The sequence below is a fragment of the Pinus tabuliformis genome, chromosome 2_1 (assembly GCF_031772625.1).
Source record: "Pinus tabuliformis cultivar Carrire ecotype Pingquan chromosome 2_1, CPIR1, whole genome shotgun sequence".
In the NCBI taxonomy this organism is placed as follows: Eukaryota; Viridiplantae; Streptophyta; class Pinopsida; order Pinales; family Pinaceae; genus Pinus; species Pinus tabuliformis.
Window position 1 is genome coordinate 513,281,392 of NC_142299.1, and position 24,980 is coordinate 513,306,371.

The 24,980-nt window shown below is 39.4% G+C and overlaps 1 protein-coding gene across 1 annotated transcript in view; it reads right to left on the reverse strand.

Moving 5' to 3' along the window:
* LOC149201211 (U1 snRNP-associated protein usp106-like) overlaps positions 1 to 24,980 on the reverse strand; it is a 184,629-nt gene that overhangs the window by 139,220 nt on the left and 20,429 nt on the right. The window contains exons 2-4 of the mRNA XM_089402885.1: positions 12,130 to 12,182; positions 11,750 to 11,918; positions 11,550 to 11,613 (exon numbers count right to left, since the gene is read on the reverse strand). Coding sequence (XP_089259011.1) covers positions 11,550 to 11,613; positions 11,750 to 11,918; positions 12,130 to 12,182 — 286 coding nt within the window. The remainder of the gene's footprint in view (positions 1 to 11,549; positions 11,614 to 11,749; positions 11,919 to 12,129; positions 12,183 to 24,980) is intronic.

Consider the following 24,980-nt stretch of genomic DNA (forward strand, 5'->3'; position numbering starts at 1 on the left):
GTTTTTAAGTGCATGACTAGGTTTTCTGAGACACTGATTGCGCTGGCATTGTCACAGAAGATGGTGATAACGTAATTTATTTACATTTTGACATCCTTAAAGGCTTCCTTCATCCATAGGTCTTGTGTACAACAATCTATTGTGGCTATAAATTCGGCTTCATCTATGGAGAAAGATATAGATGATTGTTTCTTGCTTAACCAAGATACAAGACAATCTCCTAGAAAAAATGTATTTCCACTAGTGCTCTTTCGATCATCAATGCTTCTTGCCCAATCTGCATCGATGTAAGCTATCAAGATAAGATTTGTGCTCTTAGGATACCATAGTCTAAAATCACGGGTGCCTTTTAGATATCTGATTATCCTTTTTACGGCTTGCATGTGAGATTCCTTAGGGGCTGACTGGAACCTTGCCACCACAGCTACTGCTTGCATGATCTCTGGTCGTGAAGTTATCGAATATAAGAGACCTCCAATCATTGATATTCTAAAATCAAGGGTGCCTTTTAGATATCTGATTATCCTTTTTACGGCTTGCATGTGAGTTCCTTAGGGGCTGACTGGAACCTTGCCACCATACCTACTGCTTGCATGATCTCTGGTCGTGTGGTTATCGAATATAAGAGACCTCCAATCATTGATCTGTAGAAAGTTGCATTCACTATAGGAGATTCATCGTCCTTGCTCAGCTTACAACCTGTAATCATAGGTGTGCTTATAGCAGCACATTCTTCCATCCCAAATCGCCTGAGCATTTCCTTGAGGTATTTTGTTTGTCTTATGAACATCCTAACATTTGTTTGAGTTACTTGAAGTCCAAGAAAGAAAGGCAACTCTCCAATCATTGACATTTCAAATTCTTTTGAAGTTTCTTGGGCAAATTTGTGACTCATTTCATCATTGTAGCTACCAAAAATCAGATCATCCAAGTATACCAGTGTGATTAGCATATTGTCTTCCTCCATCTTCATGTAAAGGTTGCTTCCTGCAACTCCATTCTTGAATCCTTGTTGTTGAAGATAACGATGAAGTCTAGCATACCAAGCTCTTGGAGCTAGTTTAATCCATACAAGGCCTTCTTCAACTTGTATGTGAAGTCTTTATTTCCTGACAAGTCAAACCCTTTTGGTTGTTCCATGTATACTTTTTTTAAGTTTCCATTTAGAAAGGATGACTTTACATCGATCTGATAGAATTTTAACCCTTTTGAACATGCGAATGCTAACAATGTCCGTATGGCCTCTAGTCTAGCAACTAGAGAGAAAGTCCCTTCAAATTCAATTCCTTCAATTTGAGTATACCCCTTGCACACCAATCTTGAGTTGTGTTATGATGACTTGTCCATCTTCATTCATTTTGTTCTTGTCCATGTTCCATTATTTTAAATTTGGTTCATCTCCTCTTCCATTGCTTTTATCCAATGTGGTTCCTTGCCTGAGTAAAATCATTTGGTTCTATTTGGGATAGCAAAGAGATATCACAATTTTTTGGTGTGTTTGTCATCCTTCTTGTTTCTATTCCTATGCCCATATCTTCGATACTCTAGACCTTTGGATGGTGCTTTTGTACAAACTTGAGGTTGTCTTGGATTGTGTTTGAGTTGCTTCCTCCTTTTGATTTTCCAGCTTCCTGCTCTTATTTTGCAAAACCTTCTTCCTAATCTGCAAGGATAAAGTCTTCTTCAATTGTTAGATCTGCTCCTTTCTTGGGAAGAGCCTCATTTATTTTTACATCAATGCTCTCTACAACCTTCTGAAGACAATTATTTTAACATTTGTTGGCCTTGCTTCTTAATGAGTACCCAAGAAAAAATCCTTCATCAATGTGGGAATCAAACTTGTCTACTGAATTGTCATTTATTTCATAAAGCATTTTCTTCCAAATATTATGAATTGTTATTTAGCCACCCCATTCTGTTGAGGGTTATGAGGTGTGGTGAGCTCTCTCCTGATGCCCTCCTTTGCACACAAATCCCAGAAGGCATTGGAGATGTACTCCCCAGCATTTTCTGACCTCAGTGCCTTGATCTTCCTACTAGTCTAGTTTTCCATCAAGGCTTTGAACTCCATGAACTTCAAGAAGACTTCATCTTTCTTCTTCAAGATAAAGATCCAAGTCTTTCTTGAGTGATCATCAATGAAGGTGACATAGTATTTGTATCCCATACGGGATGGAGAGGAAAATGGACCACAAACATCTGAATGTACCAGCTCTAAGATGCTCTTAGCCCTATTGTCTCTGCCAAGAAAAGATGTCTTGGCATACTTGCCAAGTGTGCAACCCTTGCACATGTCATGTTGATCTACGCTGCATTGTGGTAGCCTTGTGGCATTTTTTCTCAAAATCTCCAGTGCTCATGGTGCAAGCAACCCATATGCCTATGCCAAGGTTCCCCTAGGTCACAGCTTTACTAACTAACTCCTGTGCTACTCAAGGTCGCGGCTATCTCAAACTGTAGCCTGTAGAGGTTCTTCACCCTAACTCAGATCTACTTAGTTGCTCCAGAGTTGAAAGGCTTAATAAAGGCATTTCCTCTGTTGAAGATAACCTCATAACCCTTATTCTCCAACGTTGAGATTAAGATAAGGTTTTTCTTCAACCTTGGGACGTAGATGACATCTCTAAGTTAGAGAGGATTTATACACCCCTCTCAAACTTGACAGTACCCACACCTTGTATTAGGTACTTGCCATCATCTCCCATCTCTATGTGAAACTGCATGCCCTTTGTCAACTAGCTGAAATATCCCTTGTTCCTGGTCATATGACAACATGCTCCATTGTCAATATACCATACTAGCCACTGAGCTTTCCATGCAAGTTATGAGCGAGAACTCCCTCTCAAACTGAGAAATGAACTCCTCCACCTCTACTAATGCTGCCACATGGTCCTTCTTGGACCCCTTCTTCCTGTTTGGACACTTGGTGGAGTAGTGCCCAAATTGGTAATAAGAGAAGCACTTTACTTTGTTGAGGTCTTTCTTCTTCTTGCCTCATGAACTGGACTCAACCCCTCCTACATTTTTCTTGCCCCCTTTGCAAACTAGGGCAAAGTTTTCCTCTTCCTCAGTCTTCACATTAGACCCAAATTTGACCTGCTTCCAGATCTCCTCTTGCACGCAATCACTCCATAGCCGCTCCCAATCTGGAAGTTTTTTTTTGTCACTCACTATATCAGTGAAGTTTTCCAATGACTTGGGAAAACCCAATACTACCAAGTCGACAAGGTCTTTGTTTGAAACTATCTCCCCAACTCCAGCTAACTCGTCCCTCACTTGGTTGAATCTGATGAGGTATGAGACCACGGACTCCGACTTGGTCATCTTGATATTTCTAAGTTTATCTCTGAGTACCAACTACATGGCCTCACTCGAACACTAGTACAACCCTAAGATAGTTGTCCACATGGCCTAAGTTGTCTTCTTTTCGGACAGGTGAGGTATGATGTGATCCTTGACTCCTTCAAGGAAAAATCTTTTCGCCTTTACGTCCTTCTTATTGTGTCGGGCCTGCTGCTGGTCTTATGGTTGGGCTGGTGGACTTTCCACAAATTCCCAAACTCCTTCCTCCTCCAGCACTACACATATCCTTTCCTTCCAAGAACAGAAATTTGAGGCTCCATCAAGGCGGTCCTCAAATCTCAGCCCTAGATACGCCATTTTGTTGTTCGTGTTGCTCAAAAACCTAGCATAGAGCTTGCTAGGAGAAAACCCTTGCGCAGAGCCAATTTTGGTAAACCCTAACATAGGACCTTTTGATAGATTGTGCTTTTTCACTCTCTTTAAGTTGCTCCTAAGGAAATAAACATGCTTCCTGGTCTTCGATTAGAGATTAGCTCTGATAACATGTTAGTTTTTAATACCCAACTACTAATTTAATAAATATTCTAAGATGAAAGAACTAAAAATTGAGCTTCCAAACACAATGATTCTCCTATTTTGGATATTGATTTCCAAATTATATAATTGCTAGTTGGACCATGGATATTTAGAGGATGGTCCCAACTTAACCTTGATATCCCTTGTGGTATTCCTTGAAATTTGAGGGCCTCTGACTATGTCCATATGTTCAAAAGATATGTCCATGTCTACCCTTAACTATTGTCATCATTAGAATCATTATCTAATTATGATTATCATCATGTAAATAACAAAGAGTCAAGCTTGTCACAACAAAGTATAGTAATGATTATCATTGTCCAGCATCATCTAGACAATAAAGAGCTAGGTCTATCACTGTCCAATGCAAAAAACGTAATTGGATCGTGAAGACAGCTAGCCCCAAACTTTTCTCCTATTCATGATATCCAGTCGGTCAGCCAGACAGCAAGCAGCGACTAACATCCACCACTAGTTGATAATATGCCATATACCTTTGCCACCTGCATAGCCAATTACTTCTCACCCATCTAGCATGAGCACATGGACGAAGGTAGGCTTCCACTCAAAAGGTACTTTGGTCATTTTATAATCGGGTGCTTGTACTTGTTTGTTCTTGGGTATTTAGTATGGATTATGGGGTGATCTAGAAGAATGATGGGTTTTGACAACAATTTTGTTCTCTCACCTTACTTGGGAGGTTAATCTTTGGCCCTAGCCCAATTGGACCTCCCTTAAGGCCTAATGGGTATAGGAGAGGCAGTATTTAAAAAGCCTTGATTGAAATAGCATAGTTCCATGTTCCCATATGTCATACTTAACACCATCCATCTTACATTACAAGTCCATATTTCACCGCCATTCCTCATGTTCAACTTGTCATTAGCTCTTTGGCATTTGGCACGCATATATCCACATACTTGGTTACGGCTCAAAAAAATTTCCCTAGGAGATTAATGCAACTAAAGGAAACAAAAAAGGCATACCATGGCCACAACAATTCTAAAGAAAGAAAAATCAAAATGCAAAAGATGGCCAGGGACATAATGATTAGCACGTAAGCAAAAGCATAACATGAGCTCTACCTCACTCATATGGCCATCACCTGATTCCTGAGCAATCATTGCTCCATCACATCAAAGGAAGGAACCCTTGCACGTCCTAGCCCCGATGAGCAATAAACTAATTCATCTACATCATTAAGGGGTAATACAACTGCTACATCGTTCAAAGCAAGCTCTAATACTTGAGTTATAAGCAGTGATACAAAGAAAAATCAAGAACAAGTAAAAGGAACACAAGAAAGGTGGAAAAAGAAAGGCCAAGTTGGTAACTCATGCATCCATGAATGCTCCCTCCTCACATCTATACACTCAGTATGTGGACTTCCCCATCGACTGGTCCCTTTGACCATGGCACTTAGCCATAAAGTCTTATACCCTTTGTTACCATCATTACTATTCACTAACACCTATCAATTAAATGGTGGACCAAGGAAATATTACTTCTCCTTCGGGGTTGGAAACACCTAAAAGGGTTGACCGTTAGCCACCCCTACCTATGGATAAAACAGCGTTGCGAGATTAGGGTCCTAATTTTGGAAAGAGATCCTTGTTTGAAGTAACCCATGACATTCAGGTTTGGTTCACTTGGATGCAATTATAATCTTTGTCCCTATTGCCACAAAATCTGTTCAAGATTGCTCTAGGAACTTCTATTGATGAAGTCTAATTGATCTTAGTCATCAATCGAGATTAAATCGTGGTCATTGAGACTCCAATGAAAGATTATAAAAGCATGTCAAAGGGCTTGGGTATAGCATCAGGGTGACCAGTTGTGAGAGGCAAATAGAACTAGCAAGTTTGCAATCTTCAACAAGACACAGTTCGAGCCAAAGAGAGAGCATTGGAGAGAGGGAGCAGCAAATAATTTGGGAGCAGGATTCTGAAGAGATTCCCAATGATTTTCCAGTGAGTGGCAGGAAAATGGAGGTCGAATTCATCTGCAGAGGAGGTCGTACAAGCAGTGCGAATAGCCAAAAACCCCAATGCAAGCTGCCAAAAGTGGGTTGATTCAGTTGTCAAAGGCCAAATCAGCTTCCAGGAGGCAAAGCGAGTCACTTTCAGAGGCATAGGGAGGCTAGACGGCCCAGTTGATCCAGGGATGTGCATGTTGCTCAGAGGCTGCAATGTATGTTCCAAGCAACAGTTTGAGTTGCCAATGTGGGGTGCAAGCAAGCTAAAGGAGGCAATGTTGTTTTGCAAAGGAGATCTAAGATCTCCAGATTATTTTGCTAGTGTATTGCCAGAGGATAGGTAGTTGGGCATCCAATTGTGATAATTTCCAAATTGTTGCATAATAAAATAAACCCTCATCTGTTGCACTCGTTTTTCCTTCAAGGTTTTTCTGAGGACGTTTAGTCCAAAAATATTGGTGTCATTTTTATTGTGTGTGCATTATATCTCAGTTCTTATTTTATAATTCCACAACATTTTTATTGTGAAGAATGCATCAATGATTTAATCGTTATCTGTTGTAAACAAATAAATTGCTAACAGTTAGAAGATTAAACTCCAATTGGTGTATTCGTGGAAATTTCACAATTTAGAGCCCAAATGAGGATGGCCTCACCATAAGAGACTAGGGAGGGCTTGTTGCACCTAGAAAGTCCTCAACGTTGGAGCAAAGGAGGCCACTTTGAGCAGTTTGAGACCCATGGAGACCACTTTGTGGTGCCCCAACTAGATCTTGACCCCTAGAGGAGACAATGAGGCAAATTTGAGGATCATCCCTAAATCATGAACTTAACATCATTCGACACCACCTTGGACACCTCGTCAACCTTGTACATGCCATTTGGAGCACATTTATTGCATGACATAAGCCCTAGCGAGATTACAGCTCACACGTGTGGGCTAATTAGGGCATATTTGTGAGAAACTAGTGGGTTGTCTTGTAACCCAAGGTTATATTGTCATCAAACTTATTTTTAGGGGCTTTATAGGCTACTTAGATGTCATCCTCCTCATAAAAAGAGAGGATAGGATCATTGTAGCAAATCATCATCACTTGTTACTTGAATTCGGCCTCTTAGAGATTTCAGCCTTCTTGATTCTTGAGGAGATGTGATTTTAGGGAGCATTTTTGTATATTGGAGCTACTTATTAGCATTGGAGAATAAAGGATTTTTCATGCATTTTTTCTTTCAAATGAGCCTTGCTTTTGATAAATCTTTGATATTTTGTCTAATGTACAGAATGAATTGGTTATCTAGGTTTTTTTATTCTGCCTTTTATTTATTGAAGATCAATTGTATAGAATCTAGATAACATCATCATATGCATTACTCATGCATGAAATGTGAATGGCAATCCCCTTGGTGAATCTTCGGAATAGCTCTCCCAAGTGACCTCGATCCCTCAGAGTTAATAGTTAGGGTCTTGATCTAGGGCATCAAAATTCCCTTACTCCTTAGCAAGATTTGGCCAATCTTTCACATCCATAAACTCCATCATCCCAAGGACTAGGCACTAGCCTTGTCAATTTGGTGATCACCCATAAATTCATTTGTAAACTTGAATTTTGCTCTCTTTTTCTAATGCTGGCCCTTTCAAGGATAAGCTGCTAACTAAGACTCGGTGCAAATTGGCTTAGGAGAATTTTGTCTTGTGAAGAGATTCAACATTTGGGGATGAGTTGATTGCCTCAAAATCTTCCTTTAGTGGCAAATATTTCAATTTCAAGGCCTAATTCTCTTGTCCTAGGAAACCCTATTTTGTGCAAAAGCTTCAACTTGGTGACTTGTTAAAGGTTTATTGGAGCATTTGCTTGTTAATACTCATTGTTGGGAAACCTTTTCTTCGCCTATTGATTCTACGCTAATCCATTTGGCTTGCTATTTCTCAAGCCCTAGGCCAATTTCTATCAAGACACAAGACAAAAACAAACTAAAAGTAGAAATAAATAGAACATGTCAAATCACAAATGAGCATCATGCTCAAGGCAATGCCCCACTAACCTCTACAATTGGTTGTTGCATGAAGGATTCAAGATCAACCATGGGAATGTCACTATTTAAATAAGAATCATTTGCATTCCTAGACATTTCCAATGCCATACCAACCAACCAAAGTTGTGCCTCATAAAGTCCCTCATTCTCATCTACTTGTGCATCATCCCCCATATTAACATGTCATCATGTTGTTGGTTCCTTTGAATACTAAGGTATCTTACTATGCTTAAGATGTAGGGCACTATTCACAGAAATTGACCTATTCACTCTTCCCTCTTGATAGAGTCGATGAAGAAAAATGTGGACCAATTCTTCTTTGTTGAAAAGGAACTAGCAATTTGAGATAATAAATGAATAGCAATATGTCTGAGCTATAGAGCATCATCCCCATTCACCCTCCACCACCCAGCTAGGTAATCTTGACCTAGATATATGTGATCTTCCCAAGCATCAGCGTTCATGAAGGAACCACCAAGACCTGCAAACTAAACAAATTGCCTTTGAAGTTTTGCCACTTCTTCCTCACTGTACATCTTTACAATTGCTTCTTGAAAATCGTTTATTACCTAAAGATCATCAATGGAGGAACTCTCCTAGGCCTTTGCACATACCATTTTGGGTTAAGTGCATATTCTTGCCACGTGCAAAAGTGTGTTCATGTGATCCCATCTACATTGAATGATGGTTTGAATCTAGGTCATATAGAACTTTAATGAGGGCTCCCTCTAATGAATGGTTGCCCTCATATGACCTAATGTGCTATCAAAAATCTTAGATTTATGCAAGTTAAAGAGCATCTCAATCAATGCAAAATATGGCCTCCACAATCGGGGCTAATAATAGCACCAAATAACCATAATCTAGCCCTCTATCATTGTCTAAAGCCTAAATCCTAACCTTCTTCTCATGTCTATCTTGGATTCTAACCACCACGTCTACACCAGACTTAAAACAAAGGACTACAATGGTGGTTATACCTCCAACATCCTCTCCAACAAGGGAAAATACTAGGCATATAGTGAGGAGAAGACTCTTGAATGGATATTTAGGACTTACAAAAGCCATTGAGATTATGGATCCTTCAAATGTTGTGAAGTCATTACAAATAATGTAATCATAAAGAAACCACAATTGCATCCCACCATGTCATGAGTCAATAATGCTCATGGGACATGTGGGCCATTACTATGTCTTCCATGGTGGTTAGACATAGTGGCTAACATGGAGACAACCCAAGACCAAAAATGCAATATGCATTAGAACTATCATTCTTGATAAGGTTTGGAGGAGTCAGTTTGAGTTGTTTCTTCCCCTATTTGATAGACAAGTTGATTGGTTGCAACATTGTGAGACAAATGTTCCCAAGTTGGGAGACATATATGAGGGTACAAACTATATGTTGGAAAAAATTTGCAAATTTTTGAAGAGTGAAGCCTTATTTTGTATAGCACCAAAAAGGAAAACAATTATTGATAAACAGTACTAATACAATACTCATTTGCATTTTCTTGCATGTGCCTTGAACCCAACATACTATGATGAGGCTTACCCGACAAAATTTGTAAGTAAAAAGGAAGGCTCCAATCAAAGACATAGTTGTCAACATATTCTAAAAAGGCAATTCCTAAGATTTGTCATGATTTGATGAAGCTATCAAATCTAATGAATCAATTATTGTTATCAAGTGCCAGGGTTCCAATGCAAGAGGGGCGTCAAGCTTTATCTCAAAGATTTACAACAATCCAATTGCACTATGGACAATTAGAGGAACAAGGGTTTAATAGGTTTTTAGGTCTACCCCTCAGGCTCTTACAAGTTGATGACCATTCAATGTTTCAAGGCATTGGGCCTAAGACCAAAAACTCCAATAAGCTTCCCCTAACTTAGACATGGGCTAGACCATACCTATCTTCGAGTTATAAAAGACATACAGGGAATACCCAAAGGTATGGGATTTCCTCCTCCGATGATCATGATCATTCAATATTTGACAACGCCATATGCACTTCATGGAGTGGGCCCCCATTTTGGAATTGAGAATAGAGATATAAAGAGCCATTACATATCAAGTTACTCTTCTCAAAACCTCCCAATGCCTAACTCAAAAGTAACCAAGTCTTTGTTCCAATTGAGGGTGTTGATTTCCAAAGGGTCAACTACTATCTACCTAAGGCCCGATGTCCTCAATGCCCCAAATATATTGCAAAGTCAACCCCACATCTCATCGATCTTAGGAGTTGTGTCTGTTTGACTTCATCCATTGATTAGACTTATTTTGACTAAAGGTTCTTTAGGTTGAAGATAATGACACCTATTCTAAGAAGGATCCCCCCTTGCCATCAAACAACAACACAAGAAAGGGAGGATTACATATGCAGATTTAAGCCTTTTGCTAAGCCAATAGCTAAAGGTTTTTGTATTGAAGGTGCTTATGCCTAGACCTTCTTGATGACCGATGAGAAATGTTTAAAAGGATTTCTAAAGGAAAAGAGTTCACCTTCAAGCAATAATGGGTTTCACTCTGCATTTGATTTTAACAATTCAAAAAATTAAGACCTGGTAACTCTTTTGAAATGAAGCAACAAAACCTTCCCAACACGATGCCCAATTGGAAAGTCATTTGGCCTTCAAGATGTGAAGGTCTACTGAAATATTCTATTCCAAAAGGAACTTAAAAAGGTATGGTCCAAAGATGAATTAATAAGGATAACTAAAGTGCCTTTCTTTTATTTTCAACTTAGAACATCTAGTGGAACTTTTGGAAAAACTGATCGAGTACCAATTTTCACCTTTTTGGTTCACAATCTAGGGGCATAAATTCAAATATTATGAAATGAAATGAACATAAAGGACTAAGAGCGTCAAAATTTTAAAGTGATCACATATCAAGTATATCAATGTTGACGATTCAACAAAATCTTATGGGTTCATCCATTCAGTGAAGGGAAACAAAATTGCATCAACGACCACACAAAAGATCTTGTTTACATTATATCTTGGTCGAAGGATGAATATAGTAAAGGGCCTTCAAACTTGTGGGATGTGATTCCTGATGATACAAACTTAGATACCTTGGAATGCTTGCTGGCTAATCTCTCACTGGACGCTTCTTCTAGTGAACTCCAATTTGTAAAGTACACAAGAAGATAGCCCAAGTTTGTTGTTCCCTTTATAGATTAGCAACGTGCTACTCTCCTTTGTCCAAGGTATTGGCAATGCTTCTAATAATCATTTGAGAAACAGATTTGATGATGTTTCATTAGAGGGTGTGAATTGTGGAGACTATGATGATGACAGCATGATTACTAGACTATGGAGCTTCCTAAATAAGCTCAATTTTTGTAATTTTTGACATTTTGAAAAATTAATATCATATTCTTGTATATAAATAATAAATATGATTCACGAGTCATTAAACATTGAAGTTTGGTGTATCATATCCTCCATTTTTTGCTTTATAAATTTATCTGAATGTTTATAAATGGATCATGGCTTTAGCCCGGTGGGTTAGCTTAAGTGGTTGATTGCTGTTAATTTTTAAATCAGCAATAGCTAAAAGGAAATAAACCAAGAATGAAAATGCACTTGACTCTTAACAGGGAGTAAACCAAACATAAGCAACAAATAGTTTACTGCATAGAAAAGTCACTATTTATACCTAGATATTCCGCTTCTTTCAGCTTCTCCTTTATTTGTTTTGTGTAGTCTTCCACCTCAGGGGACTACAAACATCCAAAGAAGTCAGGATCAACAACTGAGTACTGTCAATCCTTATTGCCAAACATATATATTGCTAAGCATATACACTTCTAAAGTATGCCCACATTACATCAAATATAAGCAGCAAGTAGACACTACCTGTGTAACTGCAGATACAGATATTGCTGTTGCAGCCTTAGCATCGTCATCCTCTAGGCGTCTTAGGGCTCTTGTAATTTTCCTGTCACACTCACCAATATGCCTTTCAAGAACATCTTCTAGCTCCCTGTCATAATTATCTTTACCTTTTGCCTTTGCACTTTCATATCTTTGACATGTAAAGGATATATCTAAATACCAAACTCAGTTTCCATACAAATTGCAAATAAATAATTCAAAAAGAAAATCAATGAGCATTTTTGCAAGTATCAATCACTGTAGTATTACAAGGTGAGACAAAAATTGGAAGGAGCTGCTCAGAGTAAACAGTGCCAGAAGACACACAAAAGAAAATCCATGTTTGCATAGTGAAAGGATACTCTTTTCGTAGTTGTAAGGAGTGAACTTTTGAGCAAGCACCTAAATCCATTTTCTGAAGCCAAAAAAAGAAAATTACATCAGAGATGCAGATTATAATACGACATTTTTTTTCAAAACTGAAATCAAAACAATAATTTTTCATCATATTCATGTTCAGATTCAAACTAAACTTCAAAATGGAGCTCTCCTAATATTATTATTTATGAGTCACATTTTACATATAAGACCAAAATGCAACAAAACAAGATTTAATTATTGGAGAATGTGAACCTTTACTACGAGAGAGAGAATAACTGGCACCATCTTCATGTCAGATATGCTTACACATAAGTTGTCTTTTTAATTTTATTGTGGAGTTAGTAAATTATAACATTTTGCGGTAGTTGCATACCTAATTCCCATATTATATTAATGTCTATATAATAATCTGCTGTGAAATAATGTCTTAATCACAAATCTCTAATTAGTAATCACTAGATAAGCATCATCTCCTAACAACCCACCTTAATTTCTGTTTTGGTTACAACCAACATTTTTCTAAAAAAAAAAATCATTTTTTATTTTCTGAGCGCAATTGTGAAAATGCCCACTGCTTTATCTTCTGTTTGTCAATAAATACAATCTCCTTGTTCTTGATAGACTCTCTTCTATAACAATAGAAAACTTCAATGTGCTTCATTTGATTACAAAAAAATGGATTCTTCGCCAACCTGGTGGTAAAAAAGAGAAAAAATCATTGTCAACTTTCTTGATACGTAATTGCCTCTCTCCAAGGAAGACAGTCTTTCAAAGTGGGATGAAAATAAGGTTTAGAGGGGTGGAACTCCCCTCTTCGAGTTCCTTAGTTGACTTCCACATGGGTAACCAGAGGGAGTGTTTTCAGATTTTCTGGTTGATGCTCAAAGCATGTGTTCAGTCTCAATACTCAATGTGGGTAATTCATATCCAGAGGCTAATGTTTACTACAGATAGCTTACTCTATATGCAATGATGCTTTGATTATTGCACTTCAATGGTGTAGGTCCAGTTTGTCAATGATTTGGTTATTACGCATGAGACAAGAGATGAGGCAATATGACAGAAAAAATAGCTTCTATTATCTTCATGTCAATTGTCTGTATACATCATTGTGTAACATGTATTATTGTGGGGTGAATTAGTTCCAATGTCTTAGGGTAGCTGCATAGTTACCCAATTATTTCAACACTTTTAAGTTAGCATGAGAATAGTTGTGATCATCATGTGTGTATCTCTATTGTATTTAGTCGTTTTGTACAGTGAGTTGTCTTTAGCATGGTCTGTCTTCTAGAGAAGTTTAACTTTCATCTGAAAGGTTAAAGTTCACATACAAAGTGTCTTTCTGTACTTAATGGGTCTCACTTTGTATTTGCGCCAGTCAAATATTATCATAGTTCGGTAATCTGAATTAGAATTGTTCACACTGTGTCCCAGGGGGGCTGCTCAAATGGTGATCAAAGAAATGTGAGTCCTGAGAAAACTGAGAGATCCAGGGTTCAAATCCCCACGGTTGTGACCCAGTTGATGGAGAGGAGGACAGGCCATAGACCCCCAGAGGTTTACTAGTAACTACTTGTCAAGTGGGCTGTTGGGTTCCTTTGAGATACAAAAAAAAATGTTCACACTGTACAGCTTTCCTCTATTACTAAGTTTGTCTATCACTCCTGGAATCAGTGGACTTTATTTTATTTCTTGCAGTTTTCCACCAATAATAAGTTGTCTCTCCTCTTGCAATTAGAGGAATTGATTTTGCTTCTTCTCACTGTTATCCAACTTGACTCGTATTATTTTGGCGCTACAGCCTGAATATTTAATGATGCTATCTACTAGCGATTACAGTCATTATATACTTAGCAAACTTGGTTGTTTTGCCTCTTTCCCCAATTGACAATTTTAACATGAACACAGAACAGTTGATATCCCTTGATTCAGATTTTATTTTTTTCAATATAAAATTTAAATTTTATATATAAAAAGAATTAGGGCTGGTGTTCCAATTCCCCAATTCCTGCATTCCAAAGGAGTGCTGCACCAACACCAAATTCTTCTACTAATTCTAATCACACCCGCGGTTCATGTAACTTAGTCATGTTTTGCAGTTGAAGTTTGTCTTCATGAAATCACAGTTCAACAACTATCAAAATTTTCCTGTTTGAAAAGTAGCCAAATCTCTAAAAGTCAATTGGCTGCCACCAAATCTCCAGAAAAAATTCACAGCCATCTGATCCATTAATCATGACCACACTTTGAATTCCCTGATATTTGCTCACCTCATTCACATTGTTTATCTCATCAACCAAATTTCCAGTTCTCATTTGCTTCCCTACTGTTGTCAACCATACTGTTGTGAGTCAACCATACTGTTGTGCCCTCAACAGAACCCAAAACTCTCGGTCTGCAGACCCCCGCTTCATGATTCATTAATTTCATCAAGATATATTCCATGTTTCATGAAAGCGAAGGGTGCTTATCTGGATGGTTAGCATATGGCAGTTCACTGTGTCTTCGATATTTAGTCCTGAATGACCTTAACTCACCCTTTGCTTTTGCATAATTCTGATGGTGATGAATGAAGCACCTAAATAGCATTAAATGTAACTTTGAATATTAAACAATAGTTGCACATCCCATTGACCTACACTAGTGGTCACCCGAGGACATTAATCAAATTATGTTATCTTATCCAAGCACTTAATGTTGAAAAAAGTGTAACTACGTTCGGTGTTCATAATGACATTATCTTTGAAAATGATGAAATAAAAGAAATGAAATTATTTTTGTATCCCTTGCTACATGGGTTTCATGAACAAGACGTTTATTTGTTAGTGGCTCCCATTGAGAGCCTTAGGATTTATTATTGAGTCAAAGAGTCAATGTCATGTATGAAGAAGCTCTTCTTGAGCCTATGTTTAAATGTATACAAGTCTATAGAAATGTCTAGAAGCCCTCCAAAGACGAGCACAATCCCTCTTGAAGAAGTCAGCCTCCAAAATAGCTAAAGAAGTCATGTCGGCTCAACCAATAGAGACATACCCGTTCGGCATGTCATGTCGGCTCAAATGTAGAGGCAAACCACTATATATAGGCGGGTAGGGTTACCACAGAAATCACATGCTTCAGAAAGCATGTGTTCAGTCTTCTGGTGAATCCAAGTCAACTTCGGGTGAATCCAAGTCAACTTCAGGTGAAAACACATGGCAACCTTGACGCAGAGCTAGGAGGGCCAACGCAGAGGAAGAACTGCCTTCCACGCATAAATTCAGGGAGCTACAGGAAAATGTCGGAACAACCATGAGAGTTGACGTAGTGGGTAGAAGCGTTGATGCAGAGACTCAAAGAGCCCCACGCAGTTACAACGAAGGGGCAACGAAGTTGTAGCCGAGGCCAAAGAGTTTTGTTGCCGGATCAGGTGGATTCTGTCGAGTAAAGTGAGGTAAAAATCACTCAAGTTCTTTGCTATTGTATTTCTATGTCACTGGTTTGTCAGGACGGCAACCAGCATTTGTATTCAAAACTTCTACTTAATAATAGAAAACCCTAAGAGTTGTTGCACCGGTTTTCCTGCATTGGGTTTTTCCGGAGACATTTAGTCCAAAAATAAGTGTCCTTTACATGATGTCTCATTTATTTTTCAGTTCTTGATCTGTATAGTGGTGTTGGCTGCAATGTGTTTACATTTATATTTTTTGAATATTTCCGAAAATAACTTGTTAAATGAAGAAAACAAGTAGGTAATGTAAATCAGTTTAATGCAGTAGGATTTCTAGTTTATTAGATTCAGAAATTCTCACATGGTTTCATAGCAATTGCAGATCAAGGAGGACTGAAGCCATCAGCGAAAGGACAGAGGAGAATCTATGTTGAAGACAGTTGTCTCGAGAGATAGCGCAATTTTTAGCCGAGAGAGTAGAGGAGGGGTGATGCAGTCACCAAGGGAGGCTCATGTAGAGCCTTCGTTAGCCTGTTTGTGTGACATTGTAGCTGCAGAGGGCAATGAAGTGATTGTTGGGCCAGCGTAAAGACTATTGAATCTCATTTCCAATTGTCGAGGCTAGAGGTGCAGCGCAGACTTCATCTGGAGTTGCTGGTGGGGTGCCGATTTTGTTGGTGTAGAACAATACCTAGTGGGGCAAAATAAAAGTAGAGGGAATTAGTTCCTCAGAAGATTTCTTGCCAAGAAATCTAGATCCAGTTCTAAGCAACAGCGAATAGAGATCAGAGAGGGGTGATTCGACAGTTGTTGGTAGAAGGATTTTCGTGAAGGAAATCGAATTTCCGAGGGAGCTTGTTCCATAGAGGATTTCTAGTGCCAAAGAAATCCAGATTCGAGTTTTGCTAGGGCGACAGCGAAAGAGCGAGAAGAGAACCTTTTCGACATTCATTTGAGCGAAGATGGTAGTTAATGGACTGAGGGATCAAGACAGGTTGGATGGAGCATCCAACTTTGTCATCTGGAAGGTCAAGATCCTGGCAGTTTTGGACAAAAATCGCATCAAGGATTATGCCTTGAAGACAGTTGTTGTTCCGGTTGATGATGTTTTAGTTGATGTTGATCCTCTCAAGAAGTACGAAGAGGCTCAGGCAAAAGCTAAGTGCATGATCTTGGTCGGGGTCAAGGATCGTGTGATCCCACATATTGCTGAGAAGGACACAGCAAGGGAAATGTGGGAGGCCTTGACACCTTGTACGAGAGAACTTTCGTTCAAAGAAAGATGTTGCTTGAGAGCCAGCTGAGATAGTATCAGATGCAGAAGGGAGAAGAAAGCAATCCCTTCCTTCTCAGGTTGCAAGGGATCCGAGACCAGCTAACTTCCGTAGGGTCTACACCAGATCTTGAATTCATGGTTTGGGTTGCCCTGGATGCAGTCACTGAAGACTAGGAAACCTTTGTCCAAAGTATCTTGGGCATGGCTTCTCTCCCCAGTTGGGAGGAGATGTGGGCAATGCTTCGATAGGAAGAGATCAGACTGTTGACCAAGGCAGGAAGCAGCGGCAAAGGGATCAGAGTCAAGGAGGAAGAGGAGGATGCAGCTCTCGCATTAACGGGACAACAAGGGCAGCAGAAGAGAAAACAGAAAGATATATCCAAAGTCAGATGCTTCAAATGTGGAGAACTGGGTCATTTCGCCACTAAGTGCCCTCGGAAGAAGGGCAAGGAAGAGAAGTCTGACTCAAAGGCTACTCCAGCGCAAGCTGACAAAGACGATGATGATGATCATTGCGCCATGAGTGTTCATGCACCTCTAGAGAAGTGGTGGGGCGATATTGAGCTGTAGTCGAGAGAACTACACTGGAGCAGGATCCTTGAGGTGCCCAAACTCTTGGATCACATAAGACTACGGGAGCCCTTAATGACAGTAGCAGAATGACAAAAGTCAGTTGGTGCGAGGGTCCAGGGATGATGGAGCGACAGCGGCAGAGCTAGAGTGCCAAAGTCTAAAACAGCGCAGTAGAGTGTTGCAGCAGCCCGGGAGGCACAGAGCAGATACGACAGCTACACAGTAGCATCAGACGGTCAACACAGATTAGCAGCAAAGGTAGCTTCAGCATCACGGGGCATGCAAAATAACCAACATGTCAGCTTTTTGGGTGGCTTTTCAATTGCTTCCTCTCAGCAACTGAGTTGCAGTGCAGCAGTTATCAGTGGCAATGTTATAGGCAACATGATGCAGCATATTGAGAGGAAGTTGTAGTACAGATACAACAGTGGCAGTGGCAGTGCCATGGGTAGCAATACAGGTTGCAGCAGCGTAGTGGATGAAGGGCGGCAGGCAGAGCATCAACAGTGCAGAAGACCACTGTCATGGATCAGTGTGATACTTCTACTCGGAAGTATTGCTAGAGTACATTCCTCGCTAAGAGGGAGTGTTGATTTTGGGTAGCATCGGATGTACTCTCACTCCGAAATTTTGTGGAGGGGCTAGAACACGAGATCTCCAAGACCTAGAAATCGTTTGGTGAAATTCTAATTTAATCTTAACTGTTGATTAGAGACTTAATCACAGTCGTTGATTTGTCAACAAGAAAAGTATAAATGGAGGCTTGGGGTCACTTGGAGTAGACACACAAAGAGATTGAGGAAATCGATTTTTTGAGGTGAGAAATTCTCAGGAGAAATATCGATTGGGGAGATCTTGCAACTAAGGGGCAGTGGGAGTTCGAGAATACAGACAGAGAGGCGGACAGAGACTTGTGGAGGCAGCGAGTAGCCGGGAGAGCTGACACTGGGCCAGTCTGGGCCCACGCAGCCTTGACGCAAAGCCAGGAGGGCCAACATAGAGGAAGCACTGCCTTCCACGCAAAAAGTCAAGGAATTGTCAAAAACAGTCAGGAAAGCTGATGCAGTGGGTAGAAGGGTTGACGCAGAGCCTCAGAGAGCTCCACATAGGCCCACGCAGTTACTGTGAAACGACGGCAAAGTTGTAGCCAGGGCCAACAAGTTTTGTTGTCGGATCAATCGGATTCTGTCGAGTAAAGTGAGGTAAAACTCACTCTGGTTCTCCGCTATTGTATTTCTTTGTCACTTGTTTGCCAAGAGGGCAACCAGCATTTGTATTCAGAACTTCTGCTTAATAATAGAAAACCCTTAGAGTTGTTGCACCGATTTTCCCGCATTAGGTTTTTCCGAGGACATTTAGTCCAAAAATAAGTGTCCTTTGCATGATGTCTCATTTATTTTTCAGTTCTTGATCTGTATAGTGTTGTAGGCTACAGTGTATTTACATTTATATATTTTCAATATTTTCTGAAAATAACTTGTTAAATGAAGAAAACAAGTAGGTAATGTAAATCAGTTTACAGCAATAGGATTTCTGGTTTATTAGATTCATAAATTTTCACAGTGATCATGGTCTCGATCATAGTCTTGATGAAGACAAGGTCATGATGAAGATCTCGGTGCAGCTCTCATATGTATATATATACATATCTCAATATCGAGATCTCGTTGTTATGGTAAAGGTCTCAGTGAAGGAGCAGCAATGATCTCAGTGATGGTGCAGCTGTAATGACCACCGTGGTGTGATAGTGATGACCTTGGTGTAGCAGCAGTAATGATGATGATCTCAACAATGACAAAGAAGAGGATTGGTGTCTTGGTCTTGGAGTGGCCTAATAGGTCAAGGGTCATGGTCTTGTATTCGTCAATTGGAATCTCTATAAGAAGAATTTTGTGCGGGTTTTCCTCCCAAAGAGTGAGAGGTTTTGGCCCTGGCAGAAAGCCAACATCTTTTGTTCTTGTCTCCTTTGTTTTGGTAACTATTTGATGAACTAAGAAGACGCACTCTAATATTAACAAGCAAAGATTGTGCTAATAAGAAAATTAAAATACCTCATAAATAGTTATCATGACGAGAAGAATCTTATTCACTTGACTTGCCCTAGATTCTTCAACATGGTATCCGGGGTAAGGTGTTGAAGTCAAAGAAAGGGCAGAAAAGAGACATTCGAGGATCATGTTTCAAGAAAGGCAACAAAGCAAGTTGAAGGATATCAAAGAAAAGGATCAAGATCTACATTGAAGAATCAAACCCTGATTTTGATCAAACCCTAATTTTGATCAAACCCTAGATCGAAGAAGTAGTCTACAACAGCGAGAGCTTTTGTCTCCATTATCATCATCAAAAGGCCACCAAGACTCTCATCAAGTTGAAACCCTAGAAGCAATCTTGATCTACACTACAAGAAAAGGCAATGTCACCTTCACAAGCAAGGATCATCTCCTTACCCTAGAAGAAGATTATCTGAGGAAGCAGCAAATCATCCTCATCAAAAGAAGTAACCTTTTCTATTGGAGAAAGACTTTTTCATTTGAAAGAAGATCATCCAAGAGGAAACTCTAATATATCTTCTTCAACCAATGATCAAGTAGAAGAGTTCATCTTCACTTGTCAAGTAAGTATCTTTCATTCATTGATTTATTTGGTAAAATAACTTCGTGGTTGCAAGGAGATCTATAAGTTGGATAAGTCATCGAATTTCCTTGCATAAGAAAGGAGGATAGATATCCTCTCCAAAAGAGAAGTCATTTATATCTATGGAGAAGTCTCTGAAGGTCAAGCATTGTTTGAATGCATGGAAAAGGATCAAGGGACTCATAGGATCCTTATGAAATCAGCCAAAGGTCCTCTCATCCCTATGTAGCAGAGGAGACATCAAAGAGATATATGAAATGCTAGAAGAAATATTCTCTAAAAATGTAGTAAAGAAGGCCACATCACTTAGACTTGATCTACACAAAATCGAAGGTATCAAAGATTGAGGGGATGTCTTTATAAGATCTCAATTGGGAGATCTGGGAGAGAGGATAAGAAGATAATCATCATTTTTTAATTGTGCTAAAGTTAACTCATTAGACAACTTGTGGTCTCTATGTTAGACAGAGAAAGACAAGTTGAGGGCAAAAGCGTTGAAGGTTAAAGGACTCAAACATTTGTTGAAAGGAAAGGGAAGTTTGGTCCAAAAACAAGACAGAACAGTATAGCTACGATTCAATGTTATGGAAAGAAAGCTCATATCACCGAAAAGATGGAGGAAGCTGAAGAAAAAGGCCAAGGAAAGAGGGAGCAACAAATCTCTACTATGATTGAGGTGATGTCCTTCACAAAAGGGTCTTATCATAAGCTCCTAAATCTTTTGTTATAGATATAAGCATGATAAATAATAAGATGCATTGTGGCATCATGGAAGCATTAGAAACAAGAGCTCGTGACATCACCATGGGAATTATGAAGGATAGAAGGAGCAAAATCCATGGGAGTCAAACTTGAAGGATATAGCTCTTGGGAACCTCATTGGACATTGAAGGAAAGGATGAAGTCATCTAGGACAAGGCTCATCATACATCAAGTCAAAAAGGAAACACCTGCCAAATGAGGATATGCAAGATTCTCTAATGGAATCCTCATCGAAGGGATCACTAATCTAGAGAGGAAGCAAGTGTTAAAAAAAAACTCCAATTTGTGAAGTTCATGGGATGATGGTATGATGACATGAAAGATGAAGCAAATCAAGGGGTTGAAGATCTTTTCAATCAAGGAAGCTACAGGAGGAAGCCTAGATGACCTAAAGGTAAAATGAGGTATGTATGCTTGTATTTAATATGATAAAGTCATGTCGTGTGGTTGCAAGTAACACAGATCACTACTTCTATCTTAAGAGGCATGATCAAGGGAAAAGGAAGAGATCGTGAGATATGCAACCATGATGAAGTGGTTGACTACAATTAAGAAACTCTGATTGAAAGCTCCTGGGAATAGAATGTGTGAGGAAGGAAGAGATCGTGAGATATGCAACCATGATGAAGGCGATCAACATCCAAAAGACCAAGAAGATTTGACTGGGAAATCTCCCGGAAAGATATGAGGACTCTGATGGAAGTCTAAAAAAGATGGAGACCCTTGACAATGGATATCTTTGGGAGATGTGTCAAAATGTATGCAGGACGTTGATACCTACTGGAAGATGTCATGATGAAGAGCCATCTCGTAAGGTACTATTTGATTTAATGTTATGTTTTTATTTCCGGATGAGTTCATGCAAGGCTACTGGAACAAGAGTTGTAAGTACAAGTACAACTAGCATTCATGTGGTGGATGGAAATTCCTAAAAGAAACATGATGAGGAAGAAGTAGCCATACGACGAAGGTTCCAGTTATGTATCAAGAAGGTCACTTTCCATGGAGAAAGGAATGACATGATGAACTAAGAAGGAAAGTGTTTGATGGTCGATGCCCTACAAGGAGAAAGCTCCACTGAATTTCATGACATCAAGGAAGGAAATTGATCAAGCAGCTGAAGGACCCACGAAGAAGAAGTTGTTGTTGAAAAGGAGAGTCCCTAGTTAAGAGGGAGCTCTGACAAGTCCCTAATTGAGATGGAGCTTGGGCAAGTTCCTGGCCAGAAGGAACTTGGGTACATTCCTTTACAGGAATGGGCATATCTTCCCTAGTTGAGAGGGAGAGATAGACACAACATTCCTGTCTTCACTTGGGAAGAAAGAATGGAGGATTGGGTGATCATCTGGCATCTGATGCTCTTGAGGATGTGTAGGGCATCCAAGTTAAGAGTAGGCAAGAGGACCGATATTCTTTGAGGGTTGGGAACCCAAGATAAGAATAGTCCTAGAAGGTCATACTCAGTTAACACCCAGGTGGGTATGAACCTTGAGAGACAATGATGAAGGTGTCTATAGTCATTGGTCTCACTAACATTGTGGTTTGATCTAATAAGAGATAGAGTTGTCGGTCAAGGCCTTGTTGTGGAAACAATGTTGGTTACTATGATGCTATACAAATGGGTTACCAATCCGATTCTTCTTATGAGAAATTCTTCAGATTGAGAATGACCAAGTACCATTATGAATACTTCCCTAGTTAAGAGGGAGTGTTGAAGAAAGTGTAACTAGGTTTGGTCTTCATAATGACATGATCTTTGTAAATGATGAAATAAAAGAAATGAAATTATTTTTGTATGCCTTGCTACATGGGTTTCATGAGCAAGAGGTTTATTTGTTAGTGGCTCCCATTGAGAGCCTTAGGATTTATTATTGATTCAAAGAGTCAATGTCATGTATGAAGAAGCTCTTCTTGAGCTTATGTTTAGATGTATACAAGTCTATAGAAATGTCTAGAAACCCTCCAAAGACAAGCACAATCCCTCTTGAAGAAGTTGGCCTCCAAAATAGCTAAAGAAGTCATGTCGGCTCACCAATAGAGACACATCCATTCAGCATGTCATGTCGGCTCAAATGTAGAGGCAAACCACTATATATATGCGGCTAGGGTCACCACAGAAAACACAGAACTCGGATTCATCTAAAGTTTTCAGAAGGCTGTCACAGGAAGATTTCGAATGTCACAAAAAGAGAGGGCAGTCACAGGAAGGGTTTTGTATGCCACAGTGAGATATTTCAGAAGTCTGTCCATGGTGCAGGATGAGGTTATCTCTGTGGTTTTCGGATGGGTACCACAGAGATAAGGTTTCGGCCTCCTCACAAGTCTTGGTGATCACTGTCTCATAGTCACAGTCTTGGCATAGTTGTGATGATGAAGATCTCGGTGCAGGGAGAGGACACAATCACAGTCTCGGCATAGTTGAGATGAGAAGGATCTTAGTGATCCCACAATAATACACTCTTGGCATACTAGACACAGTCATGATCTCAGCATTGTGGTAATCATGGTCTCAATCATAGTCTTGATGAAGACAAGGTCATGATGAAGATCTCGATGCAGCTCTCATATGTATATATATACATATCTCATTATATAGATCTCGTTATTATGGCAAAGGTCTCACTGAAGGAGCAACAATGATCTCAGTGATGGTGCAGCTGTAATGACCTCAGTGGTGTGATAGTGATGACCTCGGTGTAGCAACAGTAATGATGATGATCTTAGCAGTGACAAAGAATAGGATTTGTGTCTTGGCCTTGGAGTGGCCGAATAGGTCAAGGGTCATGGCCTTGAGATTCATCAATTGGAATCTCCATAAGAAGAATTTTGTGTGATTTTTCCTCTCAAAGAGGGGGAGGTTTTGGCCCTGGCAGAAAACCAACATCTTGTGTTCTTGTCTCTTTTGTTTTGGTAACTATTTGATGAACTAAGAAGACACACTCTAATATTAACAAGCAAAGATTGTGCTAATAAGAAAATTAAAATACCTCACAAATAGTTATCATGACAAGAAGAATCTTATTAACTTGACTTGCCCTAGACTTCAACACTTAATTCATTAATGCTCAGTAACTCATGCATATCAAAATTAAATCCAATGGATGTTAAACTAGGCATTTAGTCACTAATTAATGATTAAAAGTTGCACATACACGCTAACTTAAGCAAGAGGAAGAAATAAGGGTGCAAGTTCAAAGGTTCAAGCAGAAAGTCGAGAAAAAAGGGGAAAAATTACTCAATTTTACTATTTTTGCCAAGAGATGAACCCATTGCACTCCAAAGGGCCCAACAAGTTGCATAAGATATTGCCTCTTAAGCTTCTCATTGCTTTTTAATCTTGCCCAAACCTTATCCTTTCATTCTTCCTGCCTTATGTCTATTTTGGAGTTGCTACAGCCATGAAACTTCAAGGCCATAGCTTAGTACATCAAAGAGCTTGCTTCTATGTAGGTGTGTCAATGTAGATCCTAGAGCTTGTTTTCCCATGCAGATTGAACAAAATAGAGCCCAGAGCCAATGCGTATCACATACAAAAGTCCACAACTTATTTCGAGCTTCAAGGATGAATTTTTATTGGCTACTACTGCCATGGCCTCTTCATGAGATGTGTGTTGCCTCCTTAAAGGGAATTTTTTAATGTGCATGTAGGTGAGCTTGCAACCCATGCTTGTGTGCATTAAATAGGCAAATCTAGAAGATGAAATGAAAGAAACATACCAGAAGTGTTGCTACAACCACTAGTTTCTCTTTCATGTGATTTGTTGTACAAAGAGATCTCAGGGGCCTATGCATTGTTTGTGGACTATCAAGCATAAAATGTTGCTTTACAGAAATCAAGGGCATGCATTGGAGACAAAACTATGCCCAAGATCAAGCCCAAAAATGTTTAAGTCTACAACGCATTGTCCAGAATTTTCATTAACAATGCTTTTTATGAGAATTTATCTTAGATCTTAAAGAACACATGAAGGCATATTCTTCTATTGATTTCCTGCTTCTTTTATTTGCAACACTCTCGAGGTTTAAGCTTTCATGAATAGCTCTTGTAGCTTCCTCATAGGTTTCTGTGCACTTGCATATAGTTGGATGCTTGGTAAATCTCGTTGCATTCAGTGACAAGATTGTTTTATTTTGTAGCCCGGACAGGTGTTCTAGTA